A 17,111-nucleotide genomic window follows, 5' to 3' on the forward strand; every position below is an offset into this window, starting at 1 on the left:
GTATAAACCAATTTAGTTTTATAAGTTTCAAGTTTTTTTTTTTTTTGTGTAAAACTACATTTTTGTTAGCAATGACACATTCGGGTGTGTTGACTTAGAATTAGATTTCACAAAGGATAGGAAATCTCATCTTTTTATGCAAAGATTTGGATTAAGACAGTGAGGCAGTGTATTTTCAGTCAAACTACAAAATTTTTCTGAGCATAAACAAATAGTTTTTAACTATTTTTTTTTTTAAAGAAAAGTAGCAAGCTAGTAGCTAGCTAATTTGTTATAGCTAAAAATAAGTAACTCTGCTGCTATTGCTTTGTATTTAGGCAACTATTATATAAGAGTCTGGACTAATTTAAGCCTTTAAAAGACAATAAATGAGCAACATCTCTAGAATTATAGTCAACAACTGTTTTCTTGACCTTCAAATACAATTTAAATCTTCACAGGAACTTCTTTTAGCATTATTTTAGTTTCTTCCATCTACCTTTATAATATTTTTCTCAGGGTAAACCTTACATGGTTAGGCACATAACTTGGGTTTATCAGTATTACTAATACTAATTACTTACTAATTACAATTTTTCATATAAAAAAAAGAACCTTATAATTGATTGGCAGAGAATTGTTCGTATTGATATTTAAAGTATGATTAATAATAATCTACAAGATTTAGTAAAAAGAAAGTAAATGGGATTTTTAAATTATTAATACAACACCAACCAATTTATTTCAGGAAACTGCTTAGTCTTCTTTCACAAATCTTACTAAATGTTTCCATCTGTCATTACGACACTTGCAGTAGAATCCCTTTTCATTGCCTGCTGGAGTTGGGTCTTTGATATTACAAACAGCTATTTGTGTGTCTAAGCTGTATTTTGTACTTGTAAAAGTTTAAATAAGTTGAATTCGGAGGAAGACAGCATAAAACATGATCATGTACAGCAGGCAGTCAGGGGTGCCGGTCTCTCTGTCATGCGCTGCTGAGTAGTGGTGCCACACTGTTTGCTTACACAAATATTGGCTCTGGGTATTTTTTCTATTGATTTGTTCTCTGGTCATGTAGGATAAAGATAGACCCCACCCAACAGGACCAACTGCAGCTAAAAATAACACAAATAAATCAAGGCTATAGTGGCACAAATACACACAGAGAGACTCACACATACAGGCTGCACACATGCAGTCTGCTGGCTGTGATGAAGTGGAGGTGTAAAGTTCAAAGCAGGCAATTATTATGTAGAAACTATGACGCTTCTACTTGATGCATGTCTTAACAATAAAGCTTTGTGTTTTATTTTAGTGTTTCTTATCTATAGCTACGGTTCTTATTCTCAAATCAAATGGATTTTATTTATAAAGCACTTTTCCTGCCAAAGGCAACACAAAATGCTTTACATGGTAAAAACGATTTATGCATATTAAAGTAAAATAAGCCTTCACACACCAAAGTAAACAACAAAAACACATTCATTATTATCTCTCTCACTCGCAGTCACACAAACACATGCAGAAACAGGGCAGTTACCCCGTCCCCCAATCTACACAAGCATGAACTCCCTAATTTCTGTCTCTTACTTTTAATATTTTTATTTTAATACATATCTATCTGGCTTGACACTGCTGTGAGGAAACAATGTCTTGGGGATCCGATCACACCAGGAGCAAGCCACCCATGTCAACAGAGGCCACCACTGCAACCACTCAGATCAGGGCAAGCCACAGGCCAAAGTCCACACCACAGCCATAGGGCTGCAGTGCAGGACCCCCAGTCACCCGGTCAAGGGCGACTAAGCAGGCAAAGCTCCTGGTGCAAAGGATCCCCATGAAGAAAGCACTGGAGTTAAATAAATAAATAAACAGGCAATGTATGATTAAGGTCCTCCGTGCAGAGCACAAGACACACACACACACACACATCAGTCAAAGCCATCAGAAGCATTAATCATACACTAAACCAATTACTATGCAACCACACTCCTCTGCTGTCCATCTTATCTCAGAGACTCAGTCAGGACAGCCAGATGCCACTTCACAAAGCTACTGAGACATGACTACTAATGTAGAATGGAGGAATCATAATAATGTCTATCATTCACTTTAAAACTCTAATGTTGTTTCAAGGTTGGTTTCTGACTTAGAGGGGATGTAAAATAATTGACATGTCTCACGTAAAAACTGATTGATGTTTAATTCTTTTCCAAACTTTCTGGTTAAACAACAAAATCAGATGTTGTCATGAACAAGCAATGACAACTTTCCAACTTCAATTTCAGTCCCTTACAACACAGCAACTGTGAAATAATTGCAATCAACCTTTGGTTCTAAAATAAGACACACTTGAGTGTGAACTGCAAGATCCCACAGTTCCAGAGTGAAAACAACCAGTAAAGGTAAGTTCAGACCAAATGCAAAGTAAACTATATTGGGCAGCAGAATTACATACAAAGCCAATGGAAGTATGAAAATAGACCAATTCTCATATTGGGTAATGCAAGTGTATACAAGCATGTATCAGCACAATTTCAGGATTTAAATTTCTGACAGCAACAGAACTCATTTCAGTCATTGTTGAAATAAAATGTTACTGTGGAGATCACCTTTGCTCCTCAAGTAACATGAGGTGGAAATTCAGGCTTAACACAGAAAAACAAGGTAGTCTGAGTAGAGTCACTTCTTCAGTTGACTTGGTTACTAGCCTGTGCATGTGTGGCAGCACCTTTGCAGGGAAGGGCTTTGGAGGCACAGCTGAAGCAAAGCAGAGAGGGACAAGGAGGAGCCTGTTAGATGTTTTGGTTCAAAACTCCCTTCTGATTATAACTTCTCCTTACAACTGTTAAATCAGCAGGTAAGTCATTAGATCCCTGATCCACACTCAGCCCCATCACTCAGTGCTGATCCACCATAACTCTGTCCCAAATACAGTACAAGCAGTTGTAGAGTTTAGGTAAGTTTGGCAATAACTGTGGTTAATAACACAAAGTAATGCAATTAATCATCAACAAGTTATAATATCTAAAAGACACAAGAAAGGTGATGGTTTCTTTCCAACTGTCCAGCACATAAACAAACAAACAAAAACAATATTAACTTGTTTGGCACCACAAACCACAAGGGTTATGTTGTGTTGTCAGATAGGCTATGGAATAGCACAGCCTATCTTAAACCATGGCTGTTATATACAGAGTTGTGTTCGCTGACTGGAACAAAAAACATTGAGGAACAACAACAAACAAACAAAAAAACTAAAGAAAAAATAAAACAATCAATTTGGTTATATGCAAGTTACAAAGAAGTAAGATGAAGATTTCTTTTCAACGATCAATTCTGAACACAATATCATGTCACTGAGTATTGTCCATTTATCATGCGAGCAGTCGTGTGAATTTAATATTTGCTGAGTTTGAACATATTCATTAAATAATAGAAAAATCTTCTTCAACAAGGGTAACAAAAACTTTTCAGAAATTTTAGTAAGCTTACTTTAGTTTGGCCTTTTTTTTCAACCTTTTTCCAAATGCATAATTTTAAAACGTGCATAACAAAAACTTTATATATATGAGCATTTACCAAACAGATAGAAAGTCCACATGTTTAGACAGCAGATTAATTGGCTGATACAAACACAGGATATTTACCAAAGAAAAAGGGTTCACATCAAGTGTGGAATCACTATCTTCTGTGAAAGTGACATCATTAAATACTCTAAAAATTCTCAATTGAAACTCTACCAGAAATTAATCTATTAGTGGTACTTTACTGATTGTGCCACATGTTCTGTTTCAATAACAGAGGCAGCACAGCCTGGAGGCAGTACAGCCTGGTGCCAGCACAGGAACCTCCAGGGTAGAAAGTGGCTGGGCATATCAGAGCTGCTTCCAAGAATTTCTAAAACTGTTGTTGGAATTACTGCAGTTTCATTTCCATTTCCTTGATTATGACAGGACTCTGATATTCTGTTCAATAGTTTTGAGTCCAAGTCCATTTTTGGCACAGATTAAAGTTCTAAATTACAAGTGTTACGCAGATCCCAGAGGCAACACAAAATATTTGAAATGCATTTAAAACACATGCCTGATACTTCACAGTGAATATAAATGTAACAAAACATACTGTATGTGTCTAATGAGCTATAAAACAAATCCAGGGCTGCTCTCAAATATAATCAATAAACTCTACACTGATACCACAGTCTGTGTGCTGTGGCTGTAAGAAAGATAACAAATGGCAGCTTTGCTAGTAAGACAACCAAAGGCCAGAGTCCTGTACTGATCTTACACTGCCTCTTGACTGTGCTTAATTCCGTAATAGCTGGTCTGTAATTTTGGCTTAGTGGGCAATAGAGAGGGCAAAGTGGAGAGCAATAAACCAGTTGCGTTCAGCAGCGACTGTGTGCAGTCTCAGTGGAGCTCCAGTGGAGGCAGGAGAGGGCAAAATGAATCCCATCCATCGCCAGCTGCAGGGCAGAGTGACAGTGCAGCGTAATGGAGCTCAGTCACTTTACACAGGCTGTTATCAGATGAGGGAAGAGCAGCCCTGAGGAATGATACTGACACAGGACACAAGGCTCAGTTTCTTCTCCAACAAGTGGTCTTGAATCTGTTTTCCATCCTTGCTGTCCTTAACTTGTTACCATAACCTGGCCCATTCCACAGAATGTACAGTGAATCAGTGTCATAATACAGTGTAATGACCCTTTAGGGCTGGGACATTAGTCTGTGTGGGCAATCTCCAGCTGGGTAATCCTTACATGATTGGACTATGAGACTAATCCTGCTCTTTTCTGCTGCTCTTCTATCTGCATTTATCTCATCCGGCCCCTCATCATTCAAACATGTACACAACATACTCCCACATGTATTTTCTGATGCATGAATATACACTACAGTGCTGCTCCCACATGCTTATACATAAACTCATGAAGCAGGATGCATGAAGTGTGATGTGCATTGATCGATATGATCTGTGGGAGGCTGTATTGAAGTCATAGGCATTTCTTTTCGGAGGAAAATTAATTTTTACTAGATAATATCTTACTGATGAAGTGAAAGAACACAATTACAGAAAAGATTTGCCTTGAAATTAAAAGGACAGCTAATAAGTCAATTCTTGACATGAAACAGGAAAATGTTCATCTTTTTTTTTATTTCTTTTGAAGTGTTGAATCTCTGAAATCTCAATGAACTGAGTCCTTTTCCTACTAAAATAAATGAAAGATCTCCCAATTTTCCATGAGTTTGTGAGCAGAAGCACACAGTTTGAGGATGTCCTTTGCCCTCAGATTTGCATCCTAAAGGCAACATGTAGACTGGCAGATAATCAATGGCCAGATGCGTTGCTGGCAGCTATAAATTATTGTAAAGCATCCATATGCGGGATTTGGACACTGCGAGCACAATGAGCCTTTGTGTAGTTTCAAGAAAGATAAACATCAGACGCCGTGGTGGCCCTCCTTCATCATGGAGTCTGCCATTTCTTTCCAGCGCCTCCTCCTCACTGTGGAGCCTGAGGGTGGGGCTGTAATGAAGATGAATGCCGCAGCTTAGCGTCGCAGCACACCTGGCGCGGGAGGGGGGAAAGCTCAGTGGCAGTGCCGGAGACTGGTCGGAGGAGCAACAACCTCCAGGGGCAAATTCATCAGCAACACGCATGTTAACTGTGAGTCCTGTTCATGCCTCATCATACTGTCTGCAGCCTCATCCATGCATGTGCAACAACAGTCTCTGAAGTTTTAAAGCTCTTATAAGACTTAAAGAGGACCATAACAAATTTAAATAACATGAGTCTTCCTCCCAAAAAAGTTTGCAAACAAACAAAACGAAAACAAGGAAGTAAACATAACAAATAAAAGCCATAACTTGTGCAGGAATGCACATCAAAATGTGACAACATTAAGGGTTTGACAAACAGTTATTTACATATGTGAATTTGTAACTAAAGGTTTTCTGGAAATAATTTCACAGAGCCCAAAACATCTTGACAAACAAATAGTCCAAACACCCACAAAACAGACTTCTGTTGGTTGATGATCTCCCTGTTACTTTCCAAAAATTAATAGCTATAGTTTAGTCAAAAAAGTCTCTCATTCATTAAAAAAAACTCACTATAATCCTGTAAAGCCTTCTTCAAATGTTTTGTTTTAGTCTAATCTGCAGATTTAAGCCCAAGGATAAAAATGACATAAAAAATCTATTTTGCTTTAAAAAAAGAATAAATAAATTACAAATCATTGCTGCTTGTAAGATTGCATAATGGGTAATTGAGGAGTAATGTGGTGGATAATTATGACATTGTTCCAGTTAAAATGGTCTCTTTATGGGCTCCAATAAAAATCATCTGATATTGTTGGAACCAATCAGAAATCAGGAATCTTGGACAAGCGATCCCTCTGCGGAGAGTTTTTCTCAATGGTTCATGCCACAGTACTCATTTTTTATGTGTTATATGTGTCTATTGTACATTCAGGTTTTTCTGATTCAGCTTTGACAGATGAGATAAACCTGATTCAGTGTGTTAAAAAAAAATCTGAGTTCAGGCTTGTCTGGACAGAAAGATCATCAAGTTCCTAAAGCCCAAGATGACATACATTAAACACGGCATCAGAGCTAAAAATCTATAGGGAATGTTTTATGTTTTGCTGTTCAAAATTAAATAAATGACTAATCATTTGTCATAATACTGTAGAATTTAAGCAATCAACCAATTAGTTCTTTAAGCATTAAAAATATGAATAAAAACATTCCTAATCAAGTGTAAATCTGCTAAAACAAACTCAATCTAAAGTGCTAGACATAGAGGTTTAATCAAAAGTTAAATTTTGTGTGTTGCTCTGACATGCAGCGAGGGAAGCTGAGGTCACTGTGTTCAAGCATCCAGTGTGGGTATTCCCGTTTTGCCATTTCACTGGTTATTCTTTCCAGTAACTGGTTATACAAACACAAAGCATCGCCCACCTGTGTCCACTCTGTGAGCAGGATGTGTGGGCCTGCGCTGCCAAACACACAGTCTATGTTCAGTGCTGCGATAAGGACTTAACAACTGCTTCAACCATTAGCAGCCTCAGTTTATGCCTGATCACCAGTAAGACTTCATTTAAGAAGAGGAAGAGATGAATACCAGTCATCCTGGCACTTGGAATTAATAGAGTTGAGCTGCAAACTGAAGCCTAATTAACATCTGAAATGTTAAACTTGATATGAGTCTCTATGAGCTGAAACAAGGCAGGGCTTTGCAGTAAGCAGCCTGCTTATCGCTGCCTCTCTCCAGCTGCATCCGCTCACCACGTTTTTCAATTTCTAGTTTAAAATGTTCAGACTACCTATAATTAAATGTACTCGCTTTTTAAGACCCAATTTCCTGAGCAGGAAGTCATTTGAATGAGAATTTAAATGAATCTGACCCCAGTAAGTAAATGCAGTGCCCCCGTTTTTCCACTCCCTTGCCTCCTCTGGGCTGAGGATCATTCATGAATCACAAATGACAAATCTGGGTTTATTTCCAGCCATTTTGATCCTCGATTCAAAGGAGGAGGTTCATTGTGCTGATACAAAAGCAGCACACACGCATACACACACATGAACCGAGCTGAAAGTGTGAAGTGTTTTGATGTCATCTTGACTCTGTCCTGCTTTGTTTGCCAATTAAATAACAGCCTGGCAGGGATAAAAAGCCAGCCACTGTTACAATTACACCCCAGCTGTGATTAATCCTATGTGCAGTGTAATAACTGCAGCATTCGATCAGCATTCAGTGTTGTTCTCTTATCTATCAGGGAGAAGCAAATGAGCTTTTTTCCCCAAAAACACGCTCCCACCTGAAGCCTGCTGGGTGAAACCACAGCTTTCTGTTGTTGACACCTGAGCAGCTTCTCAGGTACAGCTGAGGTGTAAACGCAGTGATCGGACGTGGAGCTGGGCCGATAATGAAGCTGTGCTGATGCAGGTGTCGCTGTGATTTCTGAAGTTTAACACTGATGCTTTTTTTTCTCTGCCTGCTTTGAACATTTACATCTAACAAAGTAATAAGTCAATTAAACTTAGTAGAAATTTAAAGCATTTACAAGTTGCTTCTCATTCAAACAGGCATTGTTTTGTTCATCCAATGTATAAGCCCTCAAAAATATGCACTGCTTTCTCCCTACGATTCGAATCATTGCATCATTTTAACATTTGTAAATCACTAAAAAATCAACAGCTGGCAATGATGATGTCAACTGAGGACTCCATTCATCAGTTTGCTGCTCACTACTGAGGGAACTATTGATTATCCATAGGGATAGGAACTGAGTGAAAGCATTTAAAGCCAATTCTTGATACTGTACCAACATGTACTACTGTAGATTGTTTTTCCCATCCTGTCACAGATCCTATAAGCAGGAAATGTGAACTACTGAAAATCAATTGTCATGATTTGGGTTTGAAATATTTTAGAGAGAGAAATCTGTTAAATCTGTTAAACCATGGTTAAATACAAAAACCATAAGTTGTGCAACAATTGTAGTGAAAGCAGACAATGCCGATTTGTCTAGTGTTTTTCAACCCGTTCATCAATCCGAACCTCCTTCTTATGGGACTTTCTGAAGCAACGTAGTATTATAAATTCAGAACTGCTGGACCATCTCAGTGTCTTAGTATAAGGGACAAAAAATACTTGATTCTTTCTTTTAATTACTCAAAATCCTCTGGGCAAAGCCAGGCTGATTATGCTGATAAGTTTAAACACATGGTAAGGTAGAAACTGTTCATACAAGCACAGAAACACTGAAAAAAAATAAAAAAAATACTGGATGAGGCACTCAATAAGCATGTCATGAATAAAGCACTCAAATCAACAAAGTGTGAGAAGAAGAACCAGTCGATGAACAGGACTGGTTCGCTGTTTGGTCTGGACTTTTGTGTGTTGTGACAAACGCAGCTTGGAGGCTGAGAAGATGGATTCTCTCTAAAGAAATCTTGTGAATCAATGCAATGGTACCCCAGACAAAAGTGCCAAAGGGGGGCTTGTTTTGCTCAAACATGCAGGACAAACAAATTCTTAATCTATTTCAGGGAAAGTCGCACAGTCCAAATGTTCATCAAATGTGTGCTATGTTTGTTGCCCCTCTAGTTATTGTAAAAAACAAATGAAATATCACTGAACAAAACTATCCCAGTGGCTGACCATCGGTGAACCTAAATTCAGTTTGATCTGACCCCCTCCTTTGTTCCCATTATTAACACAACATCATCCAGAAAGCGCTTTGAGTGGGGTTGGGATTAGCTTGTTTAAACAAGCTTTGCATTCAGTTTTCAGTGGGAAGAGACTCCTCTTCATAGAATTAATGTAGATAATCAGTAAAGGGAAGATAATGACAGCACTGAGTGGTTTTTACATTCAGTATTTCAAACTTGGCCCCTCTTTCTCTTCGCTGCAGTTGATGTAACTGAGAAATAGATTTACGATTAAAAATCACATTTTTTTTCATAACTAAGATTGAAACAGAAAAAAAGCAATGAAAAAGCAATTGTTTATTATGTAATCTGTTGGTTTTGGGGGGTTGGAGGGGGCCTGTTTCTTTTAAAATCAGCCAGTTGCTAACTAAAAATTTGATTCCATGAAAACAGACAACAAAAATTGGAAGAAAATCTATTTTTTAGGTATTTGATATGTTTATTAATTTTTAAATAAACTCTTAAGAGTTATATTTTGACATTTAAATAAACCCATCAGCATAACACCACACCAAGCTGCTTCTTTGTTGAATTTTATGTGAAAGCATCCTAAAGAAACAAGGAAATGCCAGCAGAGGACTGCGGCTCTACAGGGCAGTATAAAAAACTTCCAGCTATTATGATACTTTAACATCACCCATGTGTTTATTATTCATTTTCTAAGCAGGTCCCAGTAAAATGTTGACCCTCCTCCCAACAAAATGAGACCTTGACACACAAAACTGTGTCTCATTCTCCATTTTCCACCAACAGCCAGAGTTAATTTCTTGATAAACGTTGCTTTAAATGTGACAACAAAGCTTGGCTGATCATAATAAGCAGTAATTTCAATTTAACACCCTAGTGTAATTAATTCTACCCAGTTCTTTCTGAACATGAAACAATCCAGTTTTACTTTCTTAAGATCTTTTAAAGCTCTGATTTAGCAGAGCTAATGGTGTGGAGCATTTTTAAGGCCTATGTGCTGAAAAAAATCCTGAATATAACTGGACCCCCCTGTAAACAGTGAAATGAAAACTCATACTAAAGCTTTGCAAAGCTGAGCAGAGCTGCAGTTCTCTGCATGCTGCACCACTGACTTCTTTCATATTGTTGTTTAATCATAGTTATTAAAGAAATACTGATAAAGGCTGCTTTAAAATTTCAGTTTAAAGTAACTTATCAAGCTTTGAGCAGAGAGAGCTGCTGCTGCTTATCACAACCTTCAGCAGCATGAAGTCAGACACCGGAGCCTTTTTAGGATCTTACAGCTAAGAAGATGAGCAGATTTGTAACGCTCTGTGCCCTCGCAAGGTTACAGCGCCTCCTTCCTATGCCTCCGCTGGGGCATGACAGAGAACACGCCACCTCCGTCTGACAAGGCAGACACTGGAGGTCGACTTGGAAACCTGCGCTCCGGATGAGAGCCTGTTTGGCATCTCAGAAAGCAGAGAGCACAGACAGGTCAGAGGTCGCATGACAGGCACCGTTGCCACCATCAAGGCTGTCAGGCAGGTCAGGCTGGCTGACAGATGGGACTGCACTTCTACCGTGACTTAACTTTTGGGTCCTCACACAGCTTCTGTGTGTTTTATATTTTAATATTTAAGTTCTATTTCTGACTTTAAAAACTCTTGATTTGTGTGGGAGTTGTTTAAGGAGCAAGACTCCTTCACCTGGAGATAAATACCTAAAATTAACTGTTAATCTGAATTTAAGCGGAAAGTTAATTTGTTATTATTGTCTGTTTTGATTGCTTGTTGCCCTGATATCTGGTAGCATGTCATTTTAAAAACAAAGGAGGCTGTTTCTTGCCAGATTGTGTGATTAGAGCCTCAGAGAAGTATAATTATAGACTGTTTTCGATAGAAAAGAAAAGGGGAAACAAGACAATGTAAAGTTAAAATAAATTATAGTAAGAAGTATGTTTTCAGTTCTTTCTGGTGAATTAAAAAAAAAACATTTACATCCAACTTTTATTGAATGTGTGAATCCTTGAAAGCAAAACAGTCTCTCTGCTGCAACCTGATCACAAGTTGCATGAATCATATAAACTAGAACAGGATGTTTATTTGTCAAATTCATTCATTACAGTCACAAGAAAGTAAAACCAGTACTGAACAAGACAAAAGATTATATAAAGGTTAGAACAGAAGAACATGATGTGTATTTAACTGCAAGTTTTCTGCTTTATCATGAGGTTTGTCTTTCTTGGATTGGTTGATTTAAAGCATAAAGATCAATTAAAGCACAAAGCGTAGATGTATTCTGAGCTACCTGAGGGGGATCCCAAAAAAGAAACCTGCAGGACAACACTGACCCAACTAAAGTTGGGAAGTAGAAGTTTCTTTCTGCACCCTCATCTCCCTTTTGCACCAATCATTTTAATGTGCATCGTCAGAGAAACGATCCCAGATGAGAGAGTTGTATATAATCTTTGGTCAGAAACATTGTATGTGTTTAAATGTCGTTTCATTTAGTTATTTTCTTCATTCAGGCTTAAAAACAAAACTATATACCATTTGCATGTTGCATGGAAGTTTGACAGAGGGTTACAGAGGAGCAGCTCCACTTATACCAAACACTCAAGCCATGACAGCTCCAAACAAAACCATGTTGGGGAAACTTTGAGCAGCAGTGGAACTCAGATGGAGAGGTCTCTCCTCTTACCTTCCAAGCAGCACGTTCTCCACAGGCCCGAGTGGGTCATCACCTCCTCGTTCTTCTTGCTGGTCTCGTTCTCGCTCATGGACTTGGTCTTGCAGACGCCGCGGGAGTACAGCCAGTAGTCCGTGCCGACCGCGATGGTCATGAGGCTGAAGGCCGCGAAGGCGCCCACCGTGGTCAGCAGCATCTGGACTCCGCGGTCGAACAGACCCATGTTTCCGCATTCCATGAAAGGGGGACCCCCTTTCCTCTTGATGTACAGGAAGTAAATATTTGAAAATTTGCGGGACCAAACCAAACCGAAAAAACGGGCTATACTCGAGCGGAAGGAGAGGGAGGAAGGAGGGGGAGGATGCGGTAGGAACCTTATGGTTGCGTTTGGGTGAGGACCACAACAAGAGAAAAACTGAGGATGAGAGTTTTTTTGGAGGGGAGAAAGAGGAAGAGGCAGGAATGTCTCTCCTCTTGGTTTGCCTTACTTTCCCACTAATCTAAGACAAAAACAAAATGAGTGATGCAGAGGATGGCAGCACCTCGACAGGCCTGTAACTGCAGATGTAGCCAACACTAAAGCCACTTGCAGCAAGAAAAGCAACAAATGTAAATAATAACAGTAAGTTATTAACGGATTAATTGTAGCCTAAATAGATTGGGCTGAACCTGGGAATGGACGTGAGTTTAGCTCTAAAACAACCTCGTTATTAAAGGTTAGAACTGTACACAGAGCTGAATTTACATGAGCTCAAATGGAGCAATTAAGTGGTGTAGGGGTAGCAATGTTAAAAGTAATGGCAGGCTTACAGTACAACAGTTCAATGTGTAGTTACTTTAGTCAAAGGCTATAAGTGTAGCTATATCCAAGGTAATTCTAAATACTATTATTACTTGACTGCTCTTATTCTATAAGGTCTTGCCAGTTCAAAGGGGGGAAAGCGAAGAGATACTAAAATGAAGAGGAAAACGAAATACAGCAAGCAAATCTATCATCTTAATAAAAGAGAATAAAGAAATAAGCCATTCAAGTGATGTAGCGAGGAAATAAAAGTTATTCCCTGGGTGTTTTATAACAGCCTATTGAGAGGTTAAAAAATCCTAACGCTGGCTTCTCTCAAATCAACCCGGTGGAATGAGGGAATCAAGGCTCAACGATTAAATTAATTAATTAGCAGGCAAAAAAATCTCCCAAAAAAGGTAGAACCCTCTTAAAAGAATAAATAAATAATAATAACAATAAATCAACCGCTTATATTTTCCTTTTTCCTAAAATTTTGATCCCCAGTTTCCATATGTAGCTCTATAGCTCTGGGAAGGTTTCCGCCGAAAATGGGGGTCTGCGGTCAGAGGAGGTTCGGTCGTCGACGATCCGGAGAGAGCGGGGAGCATCCAGCAAGGCAAGCCGACCATCACTCGACATAGAGCCGGCAGGAGGAGGACAAGGAGTCGGTGTGGGCGCCTTCGCAGCCGAAGATGCTTCTTCGGTGGCTGGAGGGGCAGGATGGTGCTGATGCCGTCGCTGCTGTTGCTGCTCTGGTATCCAAATTCACCGTGGCAGTTTCACACTGAGGACGGTCCTGTTTGTATAGTAGCCCTTGCGCCATGTAATAGAAAGAAAAAATGAAATCAGGCGAACGTTACGATGTCCCTGTTTCCCCCTCCTCCTCCTCTTCCTCTGCTCCTTTCTCACCCTGCGCTCTCGGATGCAGGTTTGGCCGCTTTGCAGAAAAAAAAGAAAGAAATCTATATTACACAATCAGGAGAGTGAGTCGCACAGATCCACAGTCAGCGCTGTTGTCACGATGTCAGTGTGAGCGGCTCTGCACTTTCATACAGTCTTTCTTTCTCTTTGCACTGATGCCGAGTGATGTCAGAGTAAAGAAGCTGCTCTTTATTCGGCAGGTTAGTTTTCTTATTCTTTCTCTTCACCAGCGACGTTTAAAGGCCTCACAGTGTGTGTGAGTGTGTGACTGTATGTGTGTGTATGTGTTCTCTGCGCTGCAGCAATGGGGGGCTCGTTGCTGGAAAGATATGAAAGATTTTTTAATTCCGTTTCTGTGAGTGGTGGAGGGGGCGGAACGAGGGGGATGTAGAGATGGTGGACTCTCTCCATCTCTGTGTCTCACTCTTTTTTCTTAAATGGTGGATTACTGAATTGCACTTGTGTGCACAGACTGAGATTTACGCATTTATTGGCTCATTAATATTGACCGATCCAATTGTTGCAGCGCTCTCTCTCTTGTACCCGGCCCTCAAGTCATCCCACCAAATTTCCGACTTCACTTATCTTTCTGTTGCCCGCTCTTGTCTTGAGAAGCTGCATTTTTTTAGGTTACGGAAAACGGCTTCGAAGGCAGACATCTATGCTCTGATTAAACGATTCTCCATGGATGACAATTAGCAACGGAGATGAACGACACTCCGGCTAAAGCAAGATGCTAATTTAAATCAAGTTGTGGGTTTTTAATGCCTTCTCTCTGCATTAAATTCACATATATGCCATTTTAAAGTCAGACACCTGTGTCAGTGATGTTCTGTTAGAGATATGAGTGAAGCGGTGGTGCTGAAAGGACAGCTCCCTCCAGCTCCGCGACGCCTCTGTGGAGTTGGTCGCCCCCTGCTGGTAAAACGTGTTTATTTCAACCTATAAAAACTCAAAATACACACGGTCAACTTCTACGCCCCTCTATAATAGTAGTTAAGCTACAAACACATCAATGTAGAAATACTCCAGTGGAAGTCAGGAACCTGCAACCTGAAGTTGAATCAGTAAGTCAAATGAGGAAAGCGATTCTTGAGGCTTCCAGACAATTTATGCTGAATTAAATAAGTATTTCATAACTGGATGTGACAATTAAATACAAGGACAAATTTTCTTATAATAGTCTTTATTCATAAGTTCACCAGAGTGTTTTTGAATATTGAATGTTTACAATTTAAAGTCCAGACTAAATAATCCTTAAAATGATTGATTTATCTAAATGTAAAAGTTACTAAAATAAATATCTGAAACTTTTTTTTCCATATTAACATGATAAAGCCAACTGTAAAATGCATTGTCTACCTATGTATAGTTTCTAATTATTTTTCATGTTTACCAGTTGATAGTATTTCAGCCATTTTCATTTAATGCTGTTTGTAAATGCTGTTAAAAAAGGTGTCTTTAAAAATGTTCTCACACATATTAAGGTACATAAGGTACCACAGAATGGTACTGCTAGCATAACATGAAAATATCCTCATAAAGTGAAGGTACTTCAGTTTAGGTACAGTAGGGGAATAATGTTACTGAATAGTCAGGACAGCAACACGAGGGGCCTGTGCAAAAACCTTAAAACCTGATATTAGATTCTCTTTACAAAAAACAGATTTATATACGTTCCCTGTGCTAGTTTAACAGCAATATGTCAGTTTATGCACAGATGTTGCTTAAACAAAATGAGAAGTTATGGGGTATGTGTTTACACTAGTTACTCCATGAGACAGTTTTTCTGCAGAGTCCTTTGTTTTAAAATGTATTTTGCTGATGGCTACTTCAGCCAGATGTTAGATCTCTAACACAATGAGAAATATATTTAATTAAGCACCCTAATATTTGTGGTTCCTGCTGTACACAATCTGTAAAATTGACAATAATTACATTCTGTAATTTACTAACAACTGATTTAAATGGTTTTATTGAAGTATTACTGTAGTAATTTCATTTTATTTTACTTTCCACTGCTACTCAATATTTTCTCAATTTTTTTTTTATTATTCTCAATTTGTATGTGTTATTAAAATACTTACTGGACTGTATTTATATGTCAGTTTTACTATACAGAATAAACTGAAACTGTGGAACTTTTCCTCCTTTTATTGGTATTTGATTATTTTAGAACTATTTTTCTTTATGTTTTTGAGAGTTCAGAAACTAAAGCAAAGGTGTGAAGTCTTCCTTTACCTGAGATAATGCTTCCTGTGGGCGGAGCTGCAGACTCTACATAAGGAACCAGCTCACCTGGGCAGAGTTTTAAAACATGGACACCTGGCCAGCCACGCATGGATGCATCCTTCGATGCTGTTTGGATTGTGTAAATTTAACATGCGCTTGCTTTGTTTGTAGTTATTGTCTGAGTAAAGCTTCAGAAATGGTTTGGCTATTAGATACTGTATTTCCATAACTGTATTGTGTGCTTGTCATTCTTTTTCTGCTCTATATCTGATTAAAAGAAGGGATTTGAGAGCCCTGACATTTGCTCATTTCTCCTAATAGTCTTCATCCTGATCGCTTCTGCAACTTGAAATCTACAGATGCAAATATTCAAATGTGAATTGTTTTTAAATCTTATAAATACTTGAAAACATTAAGAAAATGCTTAAAACTTTAAAGCAAACAAATCACATTGGGAGGTATTAATGTAATCTTCTTTTTAAGAAGAACTTGAAAGTAATGTGAAAAGAAATAAAACTGACAGATTTATCTTCATCGTAAATGACAGCTGCAGGTCACACCAGAGCACATGTTTTCCCTTCTAGTATTATTTCTAAAGCTAAAAGCAAAATTTTTCTTTATACGTACAAAAGCATTTTCATTAGAAGAGAAAATAAACATGTACCTTGTAACCATAGTAATAAAGTAAAGTAAATGTAGAGGTATTTAAAATGTCATACCACTTTATTTATAAAACACTTTCAAAACAACAATGCTGACCAAAGTGATGCATAGAAAAGATAAAAATTAAAAGAATTAGGATACAACAGGACAAAGTAAAATATAAAAAAAGTACAAGAAAACTTTTTTAATAAAAATTTCTTTGGAAAACTTTGCAGCAGAATTCTTCATCTCTGGTCCACGAGGGTCATTGTCCAGCAGGTTTTAATTGCTTCTCTGATCTAATGCACAATTTAAACTAAATGGATCCAAAGGATTGTTGTCAAGTTCTGCACAATGATCCATTAATTTGAATCAGGTGTGTTAAAACAGGAAAACATACACAGGAAAATCTACAGGACGATGGCCCTCGAAGACCTGAGTTTGGGACCCCTGCTTTAAGCATGTTCATTGGACTACAGTATGATTGTTCAGACCAAGTGTAAAATTAAATGCAAACATAATCATGAAAATATATACAAATTATTAACATTTACCACCTAAGAAAAATGAGCTAATATTGAATTTTGTTCAACTACACGATCATTACATGTGTCCAGTCAAACAAACTCAAATTTCCTGTTCATGCCTTTATAAAACACAGCTCACATGATAGCTCCCATGTGCAATCTTAAACA

At 38.3% G+C, this 17,111-nt stretch overlaps 1 protein-coding gene and 1 long non-coding RNA gene across 2 annotated transcripts in view; one reads left to right on the forward strand and one right to left on the reverse strand.

The window, feature by feature from the left end:
- The window catches only part of cacng2a (calcium channel, voltage-dependent, gamma subunit 2a), a 78,543-nt gene extending 65,411 nt beyond the window's left edge, over positions 1-13,132 (reverse strand). Inside the window, exon 1 of the mRNA XM_042004575.1 lies at positions 11,850-13,132. Within this exon, the coding sequence (XP_041860509.1) occupies positions 11,850-12,075 (226 nt within the window). The 5' untranslated portion in view covers positions 12,076-13,132. The remainder of the gene's footprint in view (positions 1-11,849) is intronic.
- On the forward strand, positions 12,382-16,078 carry LOC121652047. The gene is made up of 2 exons (XR_006012554.1): positions 12,382-12,459; positions 13,126-16,078. It is a non-coding gene; the product is annotated as an uncharacterized LOC121652047 (long non-coding RNA).
- The last annotated feature ends 1,033 nt before the right edge of the window (positions 16,079-17,111 follow it).

This window comes from Melanotaenia boesemani, chromosome 2, assembly GCF_017639745.1.
Source record: "Melanotaenia boesemani isolate fMelBoe1 chromosome 2, fMelBoe1.pri, whole genome shotgun sequence".
Classification (NCBI taxonomy): Eukaryota; Metazoa; Chordata; class Actinopteri; order Atheriniformes; family Melanotaeniidae; genus Melanotaenia; species Melanotaenia boesemani.